Below are 20,709 nucleotides of genomic sequence, written 5' to 3' on the forward strand. Positions count from 1 at the left end.
TGTCACTGAAACCCTCTATGAGCCCCATGAGTGGCGCAATGCAGTCGCGAAGTAATGACGTAAACGGACCCGCAATCACATGACCTGCAGGGAGCGGGCGCTCATTAACCCGTGCGGGCCTGGACAGCTGTGTAAGTACTGCAGATAGTGCAGGTTTACTGACTGACACAATGTAACGAATAATATACAGGACAGAAGATGTAGTCACTAATACAGGAAACCTCTGACTGACAGGGGCAGCGGCTGCTCTATAGCGGGCCTGGCTGTCATGTATAGGGCCGGGGCTATACAGTGGCTTGTGTTGTTTTAGCATCATGCAGTAATGTATACAGAATACTGTATGACTATAATGCAGCATATGCTCTTAACATTCTTGTTCTTTTCAATGGATATGAACATTGTGCAGGGCAGAGATCTGTATGGCTCCATTCACATGATGCACCCTTGCATTGTAAGCAAACCATAAAACGCATGTACTTGGTATGTAGTAACATAAGCTGCCTTCTCATACCAAAATAATGCATATGTTTTGGTGAAAAAGCTTATGCGTTTTCCCAGTGTGTTTACATTGTGATCTGCAACACAACTGCACCTGTAATCCAAAGTTGCTTGATTTCCCATCACTTGTCGTATGCAGAATTGCTCCCATAGCCCTTAAAGGGGTTGGCCAATGACAAGTTAGCTCTTTTCCAGAGTGATAGGTGGGGGTCGCAGTGATGGGATCACCACAGATCACGAGAACCGAGGTGGCCAAATACTGTACTCCATCAGTTCCGTAGATCAGTCATCCTGCCACTCCATTCTCTTTACCAATGACCCCTGTTGTCTCTATCTACCATCCTTGAGGACCCCACCGATCACTGTAGATAGAAAATCTACCATCAGAGTAAAGCATGATAAACCATGAACACAGGGGCGTATCTAGGAGAGGCAGGGCCCCATAGCAGAGTACTGAATGGGGCCCCTGCCCCCCAGAAAATATGCACATCCTCCATTCTTTAGTGTGTCAGGTCAGATGCTGGGGCCCTCTGACACTGCAGGCCCCATAGAAGCTGCTATGGCTGCTACCGCTGTAGTTACGCCCCTGCATGAACACTCATAGATCCAGGCACCATTGTAATTTTTTTAATATTTGTTATCCATGGCCTCCTTCCTTTCTAAAATCATCATTTATGAGTATGCTAATGACCATGACAGTCTCTTGGGCACGTTACCAAAGCTCCTCCACGTTGTAGCTTCACAGACTGTTACACTGTGTAGGAAGACTTCTTCCCCTCCCTCTTTTCTTTGCTGCCTAAGATTACAGCAGTGAGAGTGCTACAGCATGGAGAAACTCTGCCAATGCCTCCCAAGAGCCCTTCAAGCACGTTAGCATAATTTTAAAAGTTGATTTTAGATGGAAGGAGGCCATGAATAACAAATATATATAGTGTCTAGATCTATGAGTAAGTGTCCCTGGTTTATCATGCTTTATTTTGATGGTAGATTTCCTTTAACTGGCCTAATCCTATCATAGTGTGATAAATTTAGCAGGAAGTATATGAATCTTCTGAAAACAGAACTCTGCACAAAAATTGCAATGTTGGTTGTACTTATATCTCTTCTGTAGATTCATAGAAGAAATCTCTTGGTTTGAAACCGTCTATATTATTTTCGTGCTGGTTTCATTCATGGGCGGAGGAGTTGGTGTGATGCCAGATGTGCTTACCCGGATACTCTGGTGAAGAAGTGACAGTGCTGTGACAGATTAGTCACAAGACAGAAGCACCATGAAGTTAAAATCCAGTATCTGCATATCTGCCGCCCTGGTCAGCCTGGCCCTGTATGTGCTGCTACACAGTGATGGGAAACATAAGGTAAGTTACTCACATCTCATCGCACATGGAAGCGGTTTATTGGGAGCGCACATGCTGGAATGAGGATGGCACATCCTTCTAATACGTACCCTCTACTAATTCTGCCAAACATCATAATTTACAGGGTGTCACACCTATAACAGTAGGCACCTCAATTATACACCCCTAAAAAATGCTATTCACCTTAGGTGACAATGTAATGGATAATTGATCCATTAGGGGACCATGGATGGAGATTTCCTGAGTTTCCCATCATGGCAGTTGAGGAAGAATGGATCAAGTGTTAATCACACCGATATGTTCTAGCTGCTTATTTTTCATTATCAAGGCAATATTAGGAAGAGTTTTATTCCTATTGAGCAATAGCATGGATCTTGTCATGCAGAGCTGGTTTATCGAGTATATAGCACACCCATCACTACTATGCCAACATATACAGAAGTGCTCCACATTATTATCCCTTTCACTGTGGCTAAAATGCTGAGACTATGATAAATTCCTCCAAAAACCATTTATGTAAATAAGATAACTTCTGAAAATACATGTGCTACAGACAGCACCAACTTAAAGCGAACCTTTCACCAGGAGACCCATTTTTAGCAACCCCACCCCCGTCCCCATAGAGCATTGCACATACACTGCTAAACATTTTTTTGTATGAAAAATCGTTTTTACAGAACAAAAGATTCACCATTTATATTACCTTTGAATTACATGTACTGTGCGACTAGTCTAGTCGCCCCCCGGGCCGGAGCTGAAGAGTAGTTTCCCCCTAACCTTGGGAAACCGCTCCTCCTTGTGTGAGATTTTCAAAAGTATACTCCCGCCCCTTACCTTCTCCTTTATTCTTTCGGCCCCTGGCTTGCCCCCTGCACACGTCACCTACCCAGCTCCCGCCCGCTGTTCTGAATTCTCGCTGAACGTCAGGCATTCTCGCGCCTGCGCGGTCAGCATGTCTCGTACTGTACGCACGGACATGCACAGAAGAAGCGGTGCCAGTCGCAAGGTCCCTGCATTGGTCTGCGCATGCGCCACACTACGCTGCCGACTCGGAGTAGCTATGTAGTTCGCGTAGCTCCCACCGCCCTTTTTCTCTACGTAGCCAACCTTCATCCCTTCATCCCTATATCCCTTCATTCTTTTGGAGTGCAGCAGGGATGTAATAGACCCCTGTTCTTGTGATCCATGAGGGTCCCATCACTGAGATAACTTGTGACTGGAAAACCCCTTTTAAAAATTAAGGTTATACTTCATCCTCAGGGTTCAGTATAAGGACTGAAACACACTGCCGTTGGTAGTCTATAAATCACCATGCAGTGTCCTGTTTCGCTGGCTGACCTTGTATATATGATACACGCAGTCCCTATTTTCCTACTAAACAGCAGCAATGAACTATAATCTTCATAACAGCAGGGAAGGAGGGACTCATCACATTATATATCACGTACCAACCGCTTACATATATTGTTTCACAAGTAATATACACCTTGATAGAGATGCTGTGATATTGCCTCTAGACAAGACAGGACATGTTACAGGTTACTTTCTGTAACATAGTGAGGTAAGTATCATTTAACGTTATAATAATTATACACTGATACATACACTGGTTCTGCATGCTAAGCGTTAAGTATTGCTTTGCTATGGTTCCCCTCCCTTTGCTTACTGCTACTGAAAATCAACTAATAACCTTTTTTTAACCTTAGATTTGCTTATGCTAGTACGGTTCTATGATCTGTTCTCTGATGCCAGTCTGACGCTTCCCCAAAACTGCCCTCCAAATCTTGTGTGAGTTGGCACTATAACTACATGTCTGGATGAAGCCGCCCCCATTACTAGTTTAGGTAAATTTGCATATGCTAATCTAAGGTAGTAAAAGCATATAGGTGGACTTTTCGGCAACAGAAAGCTTAGTGAAGGTTAAGCTGCTTATGCCGGGCCATTATAGAGTGGAAATACCATCTAAGAGGTTCTCTTGAAAATCTGTGAGGACATGGGAGGACACATTGTAGAAAGTTGTAGAACAACCAAGTAATCTTTTAAAGAACAGGGCAAAAATATATACCGTAGTTAATATTTGGGTAAGTAGGGATCCAAAATCTGGAAAAGCACTTTTTAGAAGATATATATGTCTATATTTTAAAGGAAATTTACACTCAAAATTGATTATGATAAACCATGGGCTCTTACTCATAGATCCAGGCACTGTGACTGTGGTAATCTTATTTGTTATCCATGGTCTTCTAAAATCTGCTTTTACAATTATGCTAATTAGCAAAAAAGTTCCTAAAGGTATTACCAGAGCCTTTCTGTACTGTAGCTTCACAGGCTGTTACACCTCCTCCCACCCACTTTGTTCTGAAATTTCCTTTGCTGAAGTGAGATTGTATCAGGCAGATGAAGAGGGAAGTGTTTGGGGGACAGGGTAACAACCTTTCAGGCTCAATAGAATAATTTTTAAAGTTTCTTTTAGAAAGAGGGATGATTACTACAATCAAAGGGGCACATTTACTTACCCGTCCAAAGAGTCCACAGAAAGTGCATTGTCCGACAATCATGCACTGTGCCGCGATTCACTAACATTGTGCGCCTGATATCCTGCATGTGTCGCTTCCCCGCTCAGGTCCGATGGAGTTGGCCTTCTTCTTCCCGGTGTACGTGCTTGAACTTGTGTCACAATTTGAAAGTTAAATCCAGCGTTCAGTCCGAATCCGTGCGATCGTCCGGTGGCCCGCCCCCAATTTCTGTCGCATAAAAGCCGTAGCAGCAGCACCACAATCCAATTACATGCAACACAATCCCCTGTTAAATACCTGTCACAGCCGCGCAAAACCCTAAAACGTCGAAAAGTCTGACTAAAGTGCGTCTGCTGACCCTTTTCAAACACAACTGACATTCTTAATCATGGCATATTTGCAATGATTAAAATGGCAATTGCGTTCAAAACCCGTTGGTTATGGCATGATATGTAATGTTGATGATCTTTCTGAAAATGATAATAAGGCGATCTATGCCAGACGGCCTGGGCTGGATCAGACGGCCTGGCTCCACCCATCTGACAGTAGAGATGGAAAATACTTTTCTATTATTGGGGATCAACTATCCATTACATATAGTACTTGGTTGTAAAACTTTATGACTATTCCAGTATTCTTGTTTTTAGGTCCGGGTGAAATCGATCTTAGATTTTCTCAGTCCAGCGTCTCCACAGCTCTACAAGCTGGATGCTGGCTGGCCCAGAAACCCTGCAAGTATTAAAGGTGTGCCCTACGATGTCGCCGTGGACCACCTGAACTCACTGGTTTACGTAGCTCAGGTATTCCTTATGTTCTATTTTTTATTGCATTTTTATTGAATCTGTCTGCCATATGTCCTTTCCTTTATTTAAAGGGAATATATCAGAAGTTCTGAACATGCAGACCTTCAGGCAGTGTTAGATTTTTTGAGCTGATTAAAGGGGTTGGCCACAAGGGTTTAACAGGGTAAGTAAAATCCCCTAATAAGGTCATAAATATGGTACTAACCCTGATAAACTTACCCCTTCTGTCTGGAGGAGATGGTCCCATGACCCACTGGCAGCTGCTTTTGGGACTTCCTGTGCTATCCATGGTCATGGGGCTCTCCGCTTATTCTTGTATGCACATGCGGATGTCTTTGTCATACACTACTGAGTGCATTACCCCTGACCTGCCAGATGTCCTCAGGACATGGGACATTGCAGGAAGTCCTGAAAGTGGGTTGGTGGGTCAAGTGAGCCTATTTGGGGACCCAGGAGCTGTGGAGCAGTTCATTCCGAGAGCTAAGATCACAGCAGTGTGAGGATTCACTTGGAAGGCTACAATGCAGGAATATAAATGCATTTTTCATAGTCCTGTTGCTGCTACTAACACACACACAAATATGCAATACCACACATGACCTGTATAAATGTGTGGCGCTGCTTAAAATATGGAAACTGATTTATCAAGAAAATTCGGTCAATAGAATCTTTTATGAATCGTTCCAAATCCTGGCAGAGGCTAATATTCTGTTATAGCACAAATCATCTCATTGCATTTGTGTTGCTTTAGAGAGGGGATAATGTGTCCAAGGTGCTGGTGTTCACAGAGGACGGATACTTCAAAACCGCCTGGAAAACAAACACGCTGGACATGCCGCATGGGATATTTGCTGTGATTGATGAGGATATAAAATCTATCTGGATAACAGACGTGGGGCAAGGTAAGTGCAGAGCAAATTATACATTGTGTACCATCTGCAGGACTGACCTTACAATGTAGTATCTTATGTTATCTTATTCTGTCATTTCCCCCTGCAGGACCTTATGGACACACAGTAAAACAATACTCACCATCTGGATCGCTGCTTAAAACTTTGGGGACACCAGGGATAGCCGGCTCTCGTCTAAGTCCTCTCCAGTTTGATCAGCCGGCAGACATTTTCATTAAAGGGGAAGATGAAGTCTATATTGTGGATGGAGATGGAGGGATGAACAACAGACTCCTCAAGCTGACTGATGGTACATCTTTAGTTTTTCCTTTAAAGGGGATGACCCATCCTCATATCCAAAGCAGACGGGACAGTCATTGGGGGTTTGAGGATCTGGCTTCCAGCTATTATCTACTGGATCTGCATACAAACTTTTGTATTGGATTGACTTGAATCTTGATATGAAGAACAATCTGCTTTTCTAGGCTCCCCCACCACATGATGGCTGGTGGAGCCTTGATATATGGTTTACAGATATACAGAAGGGACCCAGATATTTTACAGGGGTTGTTACATGAAGATAACATCTGTCCACATGACTGTAGAAGAACTCCCTCTTACATTGCTGTCATTTTTCTTGTAGATTTTAGCTTGCAATGGATCCTGGGAGGTAATGGAACAAAGCCTTGTCAGTTCTTCATACCTCACAGTGTAGCAGTGGATGATATGGGCCGGGTAAGTGTTTCAGTTACATCATATAATATAGTTTTAATTTTCTACTTTGAGACTGCGAGACCAAATGTAGTGATATACAGCCTGTCTGATGCATATAGGGATAGTTCTGCATAGTGAAGCAGAAGCTGCAATACATAAACCACAGTAAGTAGATGGAGATTGTAAGCATTTTTTGGATCGGACCTCCACCAATTTGATATCGATATTTCCCCAGTATTTGTGGTTCATTAACAGTTCTAGTCTTCAAGTTCCTTATACACATTAGGAAAAATCTATTTTTATGCCAGATAATACACTGTTGTTTTATTAGTGTTCATTTTTGTCCTTTCCTGTGATGAATAGTATGTATTTCTCTGTGTACCTACCTCTACCACCAAAGATTTGTCTGTTTACTTAAAGGTTTGGGTGGCAGATCGGGGAAACAAAAGGATCCAGGTGTTTGATACCTTCCTTGGAGAATATATTGGATCCTGGGACACCTGCTTCTTAGAAGATGGACCTTACTCAGTCAGGTATGGGTATAACGTAACAATAGTAACTTACCAGATTTAGGCCCCTTGCAGACGGACGTGTGCTCGCTGTTACCCGGGTGCAGGAGAGAGAAAGGGTGAGCACTCCTCACCCCTCCCTTCTCCATAGAAAGCAAAGTGGGCACCGCTGTAGTACGGCTCGGTATTACAGTGAGACCATGACCTGTATCAATGGCCCCCATTCAGGCGCGTTCATTCCGTGTGGAGAATGCCATTATTCATTGGAAGCTATCCTTGTGGTCCGTTTTTCTGGATTGCCTACCTGTGCCAAATTTGGACGTGCACCCCGCAGCGGGACTTGTTTTGTGCCGGACTTTGATATTGCTGTTTGCCTGTGACTAGGTGGTGCCTACGGTTTCTCCATGCTATCCTTGTGTATGTACTAGAAACAGACTGCAAGTTATGTGCCATGTTAGTGGCCAGATGATACATTACCCATGTATTGAGTCATTTTGAGAATTATATTTGTAAGACCTTATGGCTAGATTATTACAGTCCACTGACATCATCTAGCCTTAGCCTGTTCCACAGAAGCCACGTGTCACTATTTTCTACTTTAATTCTCCAATGTTTACTAAGTTTACTAAATGTATCATTATTTCCACCCTTAGGTTTACAGCTGACAAGAAGTATCTAGTTGTGGTCCAGCTGAATATAAGCAGAATGCTGTTCCTGGCTGTACCTCCAGTCGGGGGGATTGGAGACTGCAATGTTGTCAGTACCATCCAAATGGCTGACGGGGTCCGTCCACATCTTGTAGATATCAATGTAAGAACTGGTTCTATATATGTTGCAGAACTGGGTGCAGAACAAGTTCATAAGTATGTGCCCTGTTAAAAAAAAAAAGAGTTTATGAATTAAACAAAAAATAAGGCAGAGTTTGGCTAGTTTCACACCACAAAAACTGCAATGTGAACCTATCCTTATACCAATACCGATGGTGGGGGTGGCTTCATAAGAACCTATAATTTCTGGTGCCATTTATTGTAGTTCCTTCTACTTCCCTTATTTGTGATGTGAAATCTTAATAATTGTAATGTATGTAAATGTAATTGTGTTGTGTACTGTGTTATGTTACTATTTCCCCTCATATTGAGGGGAAAGTCCTTGGTTTTCTCATGAACTGTTAGTGAAAATCCCTTTAGATGGGCTTTTCAGGCAGGGATTCATTTTGGATACTGATGACGTATCTTCTGGATATGTGACGGGGCGGCACTCTAGCTCCCCTAACAAAGGTGCTATACAGTAGATGGAGTCTTCAAGTCCTGTGACCAGTATAGATTTAGGAGCTGATCGGTGGGGGGGTCCCCCACTATTCTGATACTCATAAGCAGTCCTGAAGATATATTAGCCATATCAGAATTTGCTAAACAGCTGGAAAGTTCTTAAATCCCCTCATATTTGATGAAGCCAAGTTTTAAATATGGAACTATGTATCCTTCTTTATGAATATACAGTGGGTACAGAACTGAAATATCACATGGTTGTAACTATTCAGCCCCTTTGCTCAGTATTGAGTAGAAGCAGCTTTGAGCTAGTACAACCAGGAGTCTTATTGATGCAACAAGTTTCTCACACCTGGATTTGGAGATTCTCTGCCTCTTCCTTGCAGATCCTCTGCAGTGCCCTCAGGTTGGATGGTGAACGTTGGTGGAAGCCATTTTTAAGTCTCTCCAGAAATGCTTAATTGGGTTTAGGTCCGGGCTCTGGTTGGGCCGGTCAGGAATGGTCACATAGTCTGAAGTCACTGCTCTGTTACGTTAGCTGTGTGCTTAGGGTCATTGTCCTGTTGGAAGGTGAACCTTCCCAGTCGGAGGTCCAGAGCTTTAGAAGAGGTTTTCATCCAGGCTATCTCTGTACTTGGCCACATTCATCTTTCCTTCAATTGCAACTTTTTATCCTGTCCCTGCAGCTGAAGAACACCCACATAGCATGATCTTGGGTTTCTTCTTTACCTCTCTCACGAAGGCTCTTCTCCCCCTGGCTGGACTGTCAGGTCGAGGAAGAGTTGTGGTCATCCCAAACTTCTTCCATTTAAATGGGTATGCCCATCTGTAGTCTTGTTGTCCCTTAGAAACAAGATGGATTCCTTGGATACGACCACCCCACATTTTGGCAGAAGTGACCAGACATGCGCTATTGAGTCCTGCCTGACCACCTGGCTTCAGCGATCATTACCACAGGACAGCTGTGGGACATACAGTAACTCCCGGACATTTCATATACAAAAACCTTTTGTTCCTTTGTGCAATCCCTCCAGCAAAGGTGGCCGTATCCAAGGACACAGTCTTAGTTCTAAGAGCCCATATGACTACATTTATGAGAAAATGTAGGTAATTTTTTTTTTTTTATAACATCTAGTTGAAGAAGTGTGTGTGTGTGTGTGTGTGTGTGTGTGTGTGTGTGTGTATATATATATATATATATATATATATATATATATATATATATATATATATATATATATATATATTTGGCAGATTAATGAAACTGAATGTGAGTGCCCAGACGAGAATCCCTTATTAATGATTATGGAGGCCACTGTGCTCTTAGGAACCTTCATTGCTGCAAAAATTCTTTTGCAACCTCGGCAAGATCTGTGGCTTGCCGCAATTCTGCTCCTTGGGCAGTACCTTACATCTCATGATTCTCATCTGCTCTGACATGCACTGAGAGCTGTGAGGTCTTATATAGATAGGTGTGTGCCTTTTTTATCAGGTCGAATAAGTTTAATTAAACACAGCTGGACTCCAATGAAGGAGTACAACCATCTCAAGGAGGATCAGAAGGAAATGCACATGGAAATGAATTAAATATGAGTGTCACAGGAAAGGAGCTATATACTTATGACCATGTGATGTTTCAGTTATTCTTGTTTAATAAATTAGCAAAAACATCTACATTTCTGTTTTTTAATGTATACATTAAAGAGCAAAAGAAACTTTTCGGATCTTTGCAATTAGCTGCAATGAAACAAAGCGTGGAAAATGTAAATACTTTCTGTACCCAATGTATGTGTATATATGATGCTGCACCGTGCGGACTGTATTTCTGTATGTATTTTTTATGTCGGGGGAAGAGGAGTGCCATATTGCATGCATGGGGGCTGTAATTATCCTCATATATAAGCAGAATGAGGGTCTTTGACCACTCATTGATATGGCGGTCCAGTAACAAGTAGATGAGGTAGAAGAAATACATTGTTGAAGTTAATGATGAAAAATCTCATGTGATCAGTGGGAAAGTGAATCCTCATTCTCATGGTCGATTGGCGTCTTAGCCCTCATTTGAACAGTATTTTACATTAATATTTGAAATCAGAATAGGAACGTGCACAGAGAAAAGGTATAATGGAAATATCTGCATCTCTTCCATGCTTTGAACCCCACTTCTGTTTTTTCTTATTTTGGCCTGGACATTCTGATGCAAAATACTGATCAAATACTGACCGCATGAAAGTGGCCATAGAAGTAGACCATCACAATCTGTCATTGTGGACCCCTTTGTTAGAGGGTTATTCTGTGTTGCTCATGTTGCTGTATATAATTATTTTCTTTTATATTTAAGTGATTACTTGTTTATTACTTGTTATGGAAATATTCAATACATTGATCGTTCTGAAATAAAATCACTTGGTGAAAAACTGTCTATAAGTGAGGGCGCAGGTTCTCTCCTGATCAAAGCGGTCTCAATACATCCTTGGCTGGAACCTCATCATGTTTGTCCTATACCAGTGATGGCGAACCTTTAGGAGACAGAGTGCCCAAACTTCAACCATGAAGTGCCAACAGTAACTTATTGCTGCCTGTTCTTCCACATCTTTCAATCGTATCTGCCCCCTGAGGCCACCAATACAGTTGAAAGAAGGAGGGCAAATTCAGACTCTCGTTGTTGCTTCTCTCCATATAATAATGGTGGGTCCAGCAGGATGACCTCCAAAGATAATGTCCACACCTTCTCACTTTCTCACTTTTCCTGCAGTTCCAAACAACCAATGAAGTTTTGCTTTAAATAGCCCTGAGAGCAGAGTTGCCTGGAACTGCAGGTGGATTTGGTCCTGGGACGATGGTCTGAGTGCCCACAGAAGTGGCTCTGAGTGCCATAGGTTCACTACCACTATCCTATACTATAGAGGGACTGGACCATGAGGCTACAGAGGCTTGACTGACGAGGTAAAATGGCAGATTGGAGAGTTCTTCTAACACTGTCCCCTTCACCAGTTGCACCCTTGAACCTTTACTCTCCCTGAGTCAATACTGTGTAGGACCTGCTTTACCTCCAATGATAGTTGCCAATCTATTGGAGGACGTCAATACCAGCTCTGTGAAAATAGAGGCTGTATATATTTGCTCATCATATTGGCAAGTTCCAAAGTGTTGGAGCAGACCTACTGTATACAAATTTATTACACGGAGGTCAATGGAAAAATAATAACAAGCACAAAGATATAAGAGAGTAAAAGGGAAAATGATTCTCCTAAGGGTTTGTGTATATATAATATTAACTGTGTGTGTTAAAAGTGAGTACAAGACGCACTAGAGGACGATAAGAAATGAGATGAAATATTATCATTCTTATAAAAAGCAAAACATATACTCAGTACTGCAATGGATTTTGTCAAGACTCCCACATTAAACATCATAGAAATAATACATTTTGATAAAGGATCAGAAATATAAAAATAATGTAACTACATCACATGTGGTCTCAGTTGGGCACTTAAAGGGCTTGTGCCAAGCTAGCAAGTTATTCTCTAGTCACAGGGCTGAGGATAACTGACTGCTGGGGCCCCTGCCAGTCACAAGAATGGGACCCCTAGCAATAGTCTTAAGTGGAGCGGAACGAGCATGAGTCCTGCTGCTCCATTCTGTACTATGAGAGTGACAGAATTTTACAAGTACACAGCTCTGATATCTCTGACATTCACTTATACGGTATATATTTATCTGGGCTTGGTGTAGAAGCGCTGACATTATCGCAATACTTTGCAAAACACCATTAAATGCAATTATTATGCCATCTTACACCATTGGGCATGGAGGGGGCATGGCTGGCAGCAGAGAGGGCCAGTGTGGGGCAGGAACGCAGCCTGAATACTACCTAGAAAGCTTTGCATGGTTTTTGCTCAAAACTACCCCAGCTAGCAGCTCCAGCCTCTCGATGTACGGCTAGCACCGATCGCGGGTGCTTTCACGGCGATCGCCGCCGGCAATGCTGCCGGAGGCTTCAAAAAGATGGCGCCGCGGTGATCCGTTGCCATGACAGCATCGGGTCTCACAAAGGCCCGAAGCTGTCTCGTTTTAACCCATTCATTACAATGTGCTATCAGCCATACTGCAGTATGGCAGTATATGGTAGGATCGATCAGACAAACTAGGGTTAAAGTACCCTAGGGAGTCTGAAAAATAGGTAAAGTAAAAGTAAAAAAAAAGTTAAAAAAAAAAAATTATATTAAAAAAACCTAAAAATTCAAATCACCCCCCTTTCCCTAGAACTGATATTAATATTAATAAACAGTAAAAATCATAAACACATTAGGTATCGCCGCGTCCGAAAATGTCCAATCTATCAAAATATAATAACGGGTTTTCACTGTGTTTAACCCCGTAACAGAAAATAGCGTCCAAAGTCAAAAATGACATTTTTTTGCCATTTTGGAAAATATAAAAAAATTTATAAAAAGTGATCAAAAGGTCGCACAGTCCTAAAAATGATAGCAATAAAAACGCCATCAAAAGTCGCAAAAAATGACACCACCCACAGCTCCGTACACCAAAGTATGAAAAAGTTATTAGCACCAGAAGATAGCAAAATAAAAAAAAAAAAAATTTTGTACAGGAGGTTTTAATTTTTTTAAATGTATGAAAACATTATAAAACCTGTACAAATGTGGTATCCCTGTGATCGTAGCAACCCAAAGAATAAAGTAGACCTGTCATTTGGGGCACACAGTGAAAGCTGTAAAATCCAAGCCCGCATTTGGAATTTTTTTTTCCGCTTCCCAGTACGCGCCATGGAATATTAAATACCGTCACTACGAAGTGCAATTTGTTACGCAGAAAATAAGCCATAACACAGCTCTTTATGTGGAAAAATAAAAAAGGTGGGGAGTGAAAAATGGAAGTGAAAAAACTAAAAAAGGCCAAGTCGTTAAGGGGTTAATGGGTGGCTTCTATCATATGCAGGAGCACAAGCTGGACAACCCGTTTGAGCCTCCATTGAAATCGGGCTGTATGTCGGTCCGACTCCACGGTCTGCACACTATACAGATGACGGAAGTCCTTGCTTTATATTGTATATACTATGTTATCTGGCCGGCAGATGTGAAGTGATTGAGTCATATTTTGATCCAATGCCAGGACTATCATGTTCATTATTCAATACAAGCGTTCCCCTACTTAAGGACACCCGACTTACAACGACCCCTAGTTAAAGACGGACCTCTCTGCCCACTGTGACCTCTGGTGAAGCTCTCTGGATGTTACTATAGTCCCAGACTGCAAATATCAGTTGTAAGGTGTCTGTAATGAAGCTTTATTGATAATCCTTGGTCCCATTACAGCTAAAAATTTTGAAACTCCAATTGTCACTGGGGCTAAAATTATAAAATATACAGTTTCGACTTACATACAAATTCAACTTAAGTACAAGCCAATGGAACCCGTCTTGTACATAACCCGGGGACTGCCTGTATACGTTTTGTAGGATTCATTATGATTTTGAGACACCTGCTAACAATACCACAGAGATAGAGAATACATGGTAGAAGACACTGGACAGAGATGTAGTTATTGCACTATTGTTACATATGGTCATCCAGCAGATTGTTGTGGTATCCGTGTGAATAGTGTCTCTACACCCCATTCTGTCTCCTATATGGGATCTTCATCTTATCAATGCTGTCTCTGATTTCTGTGTTGTTCTCCATTTGCTGTGTTAACATGCAGAATCAATATGAGGCGGTAACACCCAAACCCCAATTTACACCTAGAATAACAGCTCGAGCTGCCTGCGCTGTATTCTCATCTCTGATGTGTTCTGCTATACTTACCCAGACACTTACACTTCTTCCTTATGCAAATCCGAGCTGTGAATCTCACTAATTAAATTAAGTTCAACTTCATCTTAAATAAAGTGTTTTTTTAACTGAATACCTACAAACAGACTGAAATATTTAGGGTTAACTTTTAAAGGAGCTCTGTCACCAGATTGTACCTCATTAAACTAGCAGCCCCATCAGGTAGGGTATGAAATATCCTTTCTAGAATTCCCTCTTTTATGTGAATTCTTACTCGTTCCTATAATAAAATCTCTTTGAAATTTATGTGAAAAGTGTCATATTTTGCCTGAGATGAGTCAAGTTTAGAGGCTGCAGGGGGAGTGTCACTTCAGATGCCTCCATCTTCAGTTCTATGATATCTAACTGTGGCGCAACAAGACACCAGTGGGCCCTGGAGTAAACTTTGCATTAGGGCCCCATATACTTAAACTCTTGCTTCCAGCTACCCATCCCACACATTACACTTGAGAATCGGAATATAATATATCACCATACTCATATACCATATATGAACTTCCAGCAGCCTCTCATCAGTATTGAAATGCCCAGCAGCCTCCTCTTATTAACCCCTTAACGACCTGGCCCTTTTAGTTTTTTCACATCCATTTTTTACTCACCACATTAAAAAAATCTATGACTTTTTTATTTTTCCACATGAAGAGCTCTGTAACAGCTTAACTTGCACTTCATAGTAACGGTATTTAATAATCCATGCTGTGTACTGGGAAGCGGGAAAAAAAATCCTAATGCAGTGAAAATGGTGAAAGAAACACATTTGTGCTGTTTTCTTGTTGGCTTGGATTTTACAGATTTCATTGTGTGCCCCAAATGACATGTCTACTTTATTCTTTGGTACGATTACGGGGATACCAAATGTGTATAGGTCTTATAATGTTTTCATACATTTACAAAAATTAAAACCTCCTGCACAAAAATATATTTTTTTTATTTTGCCATCTTCTGGCACCAATAACTTTTTCATACTTTGGTGTACGGAGCTGTGGGTGGTGTGATTTTTTGTGACTTTTGATGGCGTTTTTATTGCTATCATTTTTAGGACTGTGCAACCTTTTGATCACTTTTTACTGATATTTTTATATTTTTCAAAATGGCAAAATAGTGCCATTTTCGACTTTGGGTGCTTGTAATGAATGGGTTAAAAAGAGACAGCATCAGCCTTTCCGTGCACCGGTACAGCGCGCGTCCAGAAGGGGTTAATTAAATGTCCAGCAGCCTCCCCTTATTAATGAAATGCCCAGCAACCTCCCCTTATTAATGAAATGCCCAGCAGCCTCCCCTCATTAATTAAAGGCCCAGCAGCCTCATCTTATTAATTAAATGTCCAGCAGCCTCCCTTTATTAATGAAATGCCCAGCAGCCTCCCCTTATAACTGAAATGCCCAGCAGCCTCCCCTCATTAACTAAAGGTCCAGCAGCCTCCTCTTATTAATGAAATGCTCAGCAGTCTCCTCTCATTAATGAAATTCCCAGCAGCCTCCTCTTATTAATTAAATGTCCAGCAGCCTCCCTTTATTAATGAAGTGCCCAGCAGCCTCCCCTTATAACTGAAATGCCCAGCAGCCTCCTCTTATTAATTAAATGTCCAGCAGCCTCCCCTTATTAATGAAATGCCCAGCAGTCTCCTCTCATTAATGAAATTCCCAGCAGCCTCCTCTTATTAATTAAATGTCCAGCAGCCTCCCTTTATTAATGAAGTGCCCAGCAGCCTCCCCTTATAACTGAAATGCCCAGCAGCCTCCCCGCATTAACCAAAGGTCCAGCAGCCTCCTCTTATTAATGAAATGCCCAGCAGCCTCCTCTTATTAATTAAATGTCCAGCAGCCTCCCCTTATTAATGAAATGTCCAGCAGACTCCTCTCATTAATGAAATTCCCAGCAGCCTCCTCTTATTAATTAAATGTCCAGCAACCTCCGCTCATTATTGAAATGCCCAGCAGCCTCCTCTTATTAATTAAATGTCCAGCAGCCTGGGATTATTAATTAAATCGGTCAAAAATGGATGCGTTTTTAAATGGACAGAAAAAGCATGCGTTAAACGGACCAAAAACGGACCAAAAAGGCAATGTCTGGCACCACCCTAAGGCTAAATTTACATTGATGCCGGCGCCGGGGAGAAGAGGAGCGCACTACGCCATATTCCAGAGCAAGACAGGACATGTCCTATCTTTTCACAGGGGACGGAATAGTATGGCGCCGCACTTGTTCTGCAATGCAGGCGGAGGAGCCAAAGAGGACTTGGCAGTTTTGGGTTAATCCCATTGTCACATGGAGGGGTCACTTCAGGAACTTGTAGGATGACCTGCGGCAGCATCCAAACAAGTTTCACAACTATGTTCGGATGACTGTCACCTCGTTTGACCGTCTTTTGGAGGAACTGCGATCGGGTCTCACGGTTACAGGATACCAACACGAGGCCGTCCATAACACCTGAGGAATGGCTCACCGTGACACTGTGGTAGGCTTTTTGCGAGTACATACGATTTATAATTTCAAGTTATAATGTTTCTTTAAATAATTATTTTTTCCATTACCTTTTTTAGGTTTCTTGCCACTGGGCTTCGCTGCATTATGAGTTCCTGCTGGGTGTTTCCACCATTTTGATGATCGTGAGAGCGACCTGCAAAGTGATATGGGAGTGACTGAGAGCTGCAGTGATGCCTGTTCCGACTTCTGAAGACTGGATCCGGATATCTGATGGTTTCCAGGAATCAGAACAGTTGCCAAATTGCATCGGGCGCTGGATAGGAAACACGTTCGTGTAAAGAAGCCGGCTCACTCAGGGTCCCTATTCTTTAATTATAAACAATACTTTTTCTATGGTATTGTTGGCTTTGGCTGACAGTGACTACAAGTTTATAATTGTAGACATTGGGGCCTATGGAAGTTTTGCGGATGCAGCGGTCTTCAGGGCTTCCAGAATGGGTGAACAGCTTCGCTCCAACCAGCTCGCCCTCCCGGAGCCAAGATGTCTACCTGGATCTACTGGACTGGCTGGACTTTGTGAGCAGTTTGCCTCCTACTTTGTTTCTGCGGAGGGTGCAGTTCCCTGGCAGATGGATGCTATCAGTGGACATTGAGGCTCTGGACTATTAGATTAGCTTTTTATTATTTTTCCCCTTTTTTGTTTTGGTAGTTAGTGTAGGGGCTCGCAAGAGATGGGGCCCCTTGACGCGGGTTGTGAGCTTAATACTTCTTTGACCCCTTTTTAATTTGCTGATTCTGCACAACAAAATAAAAAGGAGTCAAAGGAGTTAACCAAGACCTCATCATTTGGTGAAAATTTTAGATAAATGTATCTTAAAAATTTGTGTATCTTGCTTTGTCGGGGGTGGGGTTGGAGAATAAGGGATTATTTCAATGTACACACAAGTGTGCAGGCCGTGTATCATTGCAGATTGATTGCTCAATGACACGGGCTGCATAGACTGGTAAGGTTGCGACAAACTGCAATAGTGTGTATTGGGCCGAACTTGGATTCGGGGGTAAACCCAAGTACTGTATAAGCAAGTTGTAGATTTCATGTACTTTTCAAATAATTATTTCCAAAAAAAACTAAGTAGACTTTTAATTTTTTAAAACTTTTAATGAACAGAAATTTTAAAACTATATACTGTACATAAAAAAAAATTACAACTCAAAAAAACTCTTGATATTCTCCCGTTGATGCCTGGCTATGTGATGGGCCTTCAAAAGTGTGGCAGAATCTAGTAAACTGAGGAGGGCTGGGTGGTAGCAGGCCTCCAACACTCCCCCGATGTCGGTCCAGGAATAGACCCACCAGCAAAACAGCAAACAGCAAAAAGTCCATGAAACGCAAATACTTTGTATATAGTTTGCCATCATGCTTTTTTCCCGCTTATATTGAAGTCCAACGCTTGGTGATGATTTTGACTGTTTGAAAAAAAATGGAGGGTCACATCTATCAGGCACAATTGCTGCAGAGGTGACACGTATAAGGCATAAAGCTGCAGGGGTCACATCTATCATGCACAATGCTGCAGGGGTGACACATATAAGACACAATGCTGCAGTGGTCACATCTATCATGCACAATGCTACAGAAGTCACTGGCAAGCGGGTGCTACCCATGGCTTTAGGTAACTTGATAGGGACATGGGGACCAATCTCGCTCACCAAGTGTGTTCCGTTGCTTTGCTGTCTCCACATCACTTCACTCTTTGGAAAGCAACTCAGCCATCACCTCCTCCCACTTTTGTGCCTTCCTTGCCTGGTCGGAAAACCTTTCATCCCTCTTGTCCCACAAAATGGGATTTGCCTGAACTATGGCGAGTAGCCGCTCCATAGACAGAAATGCCATTTTGCTCAGCAGACAGTCACGACAGTCACTACTAGACAACTAGACAAAGCAAATGCTGACAGGAAGGTCCACCCCCTGATTCTGGTCACCCTAGATACGGCACGTATATACAGAAGCTTACGGTGCACAACCATATGCAGCGCGTATGTAGCCCGTATTTAAACGTTCCAATTGACTTGTATGTATATCTATCCTGGCCTACAATGTGAGAATATCATGTAAACGTCATAGTAATATATAACACTTTATCCATTACAGGCCTACAGAGGATTTGATAACAGCCAAGCAGTTATGCCCTATAACCCCCTAACCGGATGGACATACCTGTAGACACAATTAGATACACAAACACGTGCACATTTACAATATCCTCTCTGGCGCGCCTCCAGGGTGTCACAGGTGCCCCCGCGATCCATGTCACGGATCGCAGGCACACCTGTAACCATCTCCGTAGCGCCCTTCCCCAGTCCCACACTCACCTCTCCTCCCATCCATACTAGGCCGTGCAGGATCTTTGAGCTACCAGCCTTAGAGAAAGCTCGCTTGTGATTCCCTTGCTTCTGTGTGCCTTTCCTGTGTTGATCTCCTGTTGAACCAGGACTCTGACCTCTGCATCTCTGCCGCCTGCCCGGACAACCGGCCTGTACCTGACCACGAGTCTGGACTCTGATTCTGTACCGCAACCAAGGCTGCCACCACGGGCTGGTCGCACCTGTGGAACTACTTGGAGGTACCCTGCCGCAGAAAGTCCATCCCGCTTTGCGGCGGGCTCTGGTGAAGACCAGGTGCCACTTAGACTCCGGTCCCAGGTGTTCGCTAGTACCGTCTCCCGTGGTGGTCCAGGGGGTTCACTGACCTCGAGTCCTGACAGTAAGATCCAGCCATGGACCTCGCCAATGTGCCGCTTCCGATTCTGGCTGATCTTACCAGCGTTGTCGCCCAGCAGTCTCAAAAGATTGCTTGACCAAGTCCCCGCCATGCTGCAACAGTTGCTTGCTACTAAGCACCTGCGTCAGGTTCCAGAGACTACTCCTGTGACAGTTCCTGCAACCTCGCCACTCACACTGGTTTGTCTGCCAGCAGCTGAACCAAGGCTCAGACTCTCCAAGAATGATAAGTATCCCAAGCTCTGCAGAGACTTTATTACCCAGTGCTCATTGCAAATTGAACTGATGCCCTCTCAGTCTGTCTCTGAACGCTCCAAGGTAGCGTTCATTGCCAGTCTTCTCTCCAGGAAACCCCTGGCCTGGGCTACCCCTCTATGGGACAAAGATGATCCTGTCACGGCCACCCATACTGCATTCTTGGTTGAATTCCGGTCCGTGTTGAAGAAACCCGCACAAGCTTGCTCAGCTGAAACGGCGCTGCTAAACCTACAACAGGGGGACTTCAGTTTAGTCCCCCGCATCCGAGCTCTCTTGAAATGATGCGGCCCTGTCAGAAACATTTAAAAAGAGACTGCCTTCTCAGGTCAAAGACGCATTTGCCGCCCATGATTCGCTGGCTACTCTGAGTGGTCTTATCACCCTGGCTACTCGGATAGACGTGTGGTTCATGGGGCGTGCTGAAGATTTACATTACTAGCAACCACAGGCCCGGCTTCCATGTCTACCTCGCTTGGCTCCAGTTTTCCAACGGCTGCTGTAATGGCAGGACACAAACAAGGACAGTGAGCCCTGACACTGAGACCCCCAATCTGTCCCTACCTAAGGTGTGAACACGTAACAATATAGACAAACACACACAATAAGGCGAGGTAAACAATCCGAGTCGGCAACAGTGGGGAATATCAACAACCAAATCACAATATAAATAGACTAGTCAATAAACAGGCAAGAATTCAGAAACCAGAAATCAGAAATACAAGTGCTAGAAACATAGCAAGATAGCAGTTTGACCAGCAAGAAGTCAAAGCTAAACTGGACACTTATATGGAAACTCAACCCTGCCACAGGTGGTAGGAGTAAGCAATTACAGATC

The 20,709-nt window shown here is 43.0% G+C and overlaps 1 protein-coding gene across 1 annotated transcript; it reads left to right on the plus strand.

Moving 5' to 3' along the window:
- Positions 1 to 7: 7 nt before the first annotated feature.
- On the plus strand, positions 8 to 8,258 carry NHLRC3 (NHL repeat containing 3). The gene is made up of 8 exons (XM_072134457.1): positions 8 to 131; positions 1,610 to 1,856; positions 5,020 to 5,172; positions 5,927 to 6,077; positions 6,175 to 6,375; positions 6,709 to 6,800; positions 7,200 to 7,312; positions 7,942 to 8,258. Exons 2-8 carry the CDS (start codon positions 1,770 to 1,772, stop codon positions 8,165 to 8,167), a joined length of 1,023 nt encoding a protein of 340 aa, XP_071990558.1. The 5' UTR covers positions 8 to 131; positions 1,610 to 1,769; the 3' UTR covers positions 8,168 to 8,258.
- Positions 8,259 to 20,709: the final 12,451 nt, after the last annotated feature.

The sequence above is a fragment of the Engystomops pustulosus genome, chromosome 2 (genome assembly GCF_040894005.1).
Source record: "Engystomops pustulosus chromosome 2, aEngPut4.maternal, whole genome shotgun sequence".
NCBI lineage: Eukaryota > Metazoa > Chordata > Amphibia > Anura > Leptodactylidae > Engystomops > Engystomops pustulosus.

What these genes read in the sequence shown, in the direction of transcription:
- NHLRC3 (XM_072134457.1), top strand. Translation starts at nt 1,770, where the DNA reads ATGAAGTTAAAATCCAGTATCTGCATATCTGCCGCCCTGGTCAGCCTG. An exon ending in ACAGTGATGGGAAACATAAG is followed by an intron (nt 1,857 to 5,019) that starts GTAAGTTACTCA and finishes TCTTGTTTTTAG; the next exon opens with GTCCGGGTGAAATCGATCTT. An exon ending in GATGGACCTTACTCAGTCAG is followed by an intron (nt 7,313 to 7,941) that starts GTATGGGTATAA and finishes TTCCACCCTTAG; the next exon opens with GTTTACAGCTGACAAGAAGT.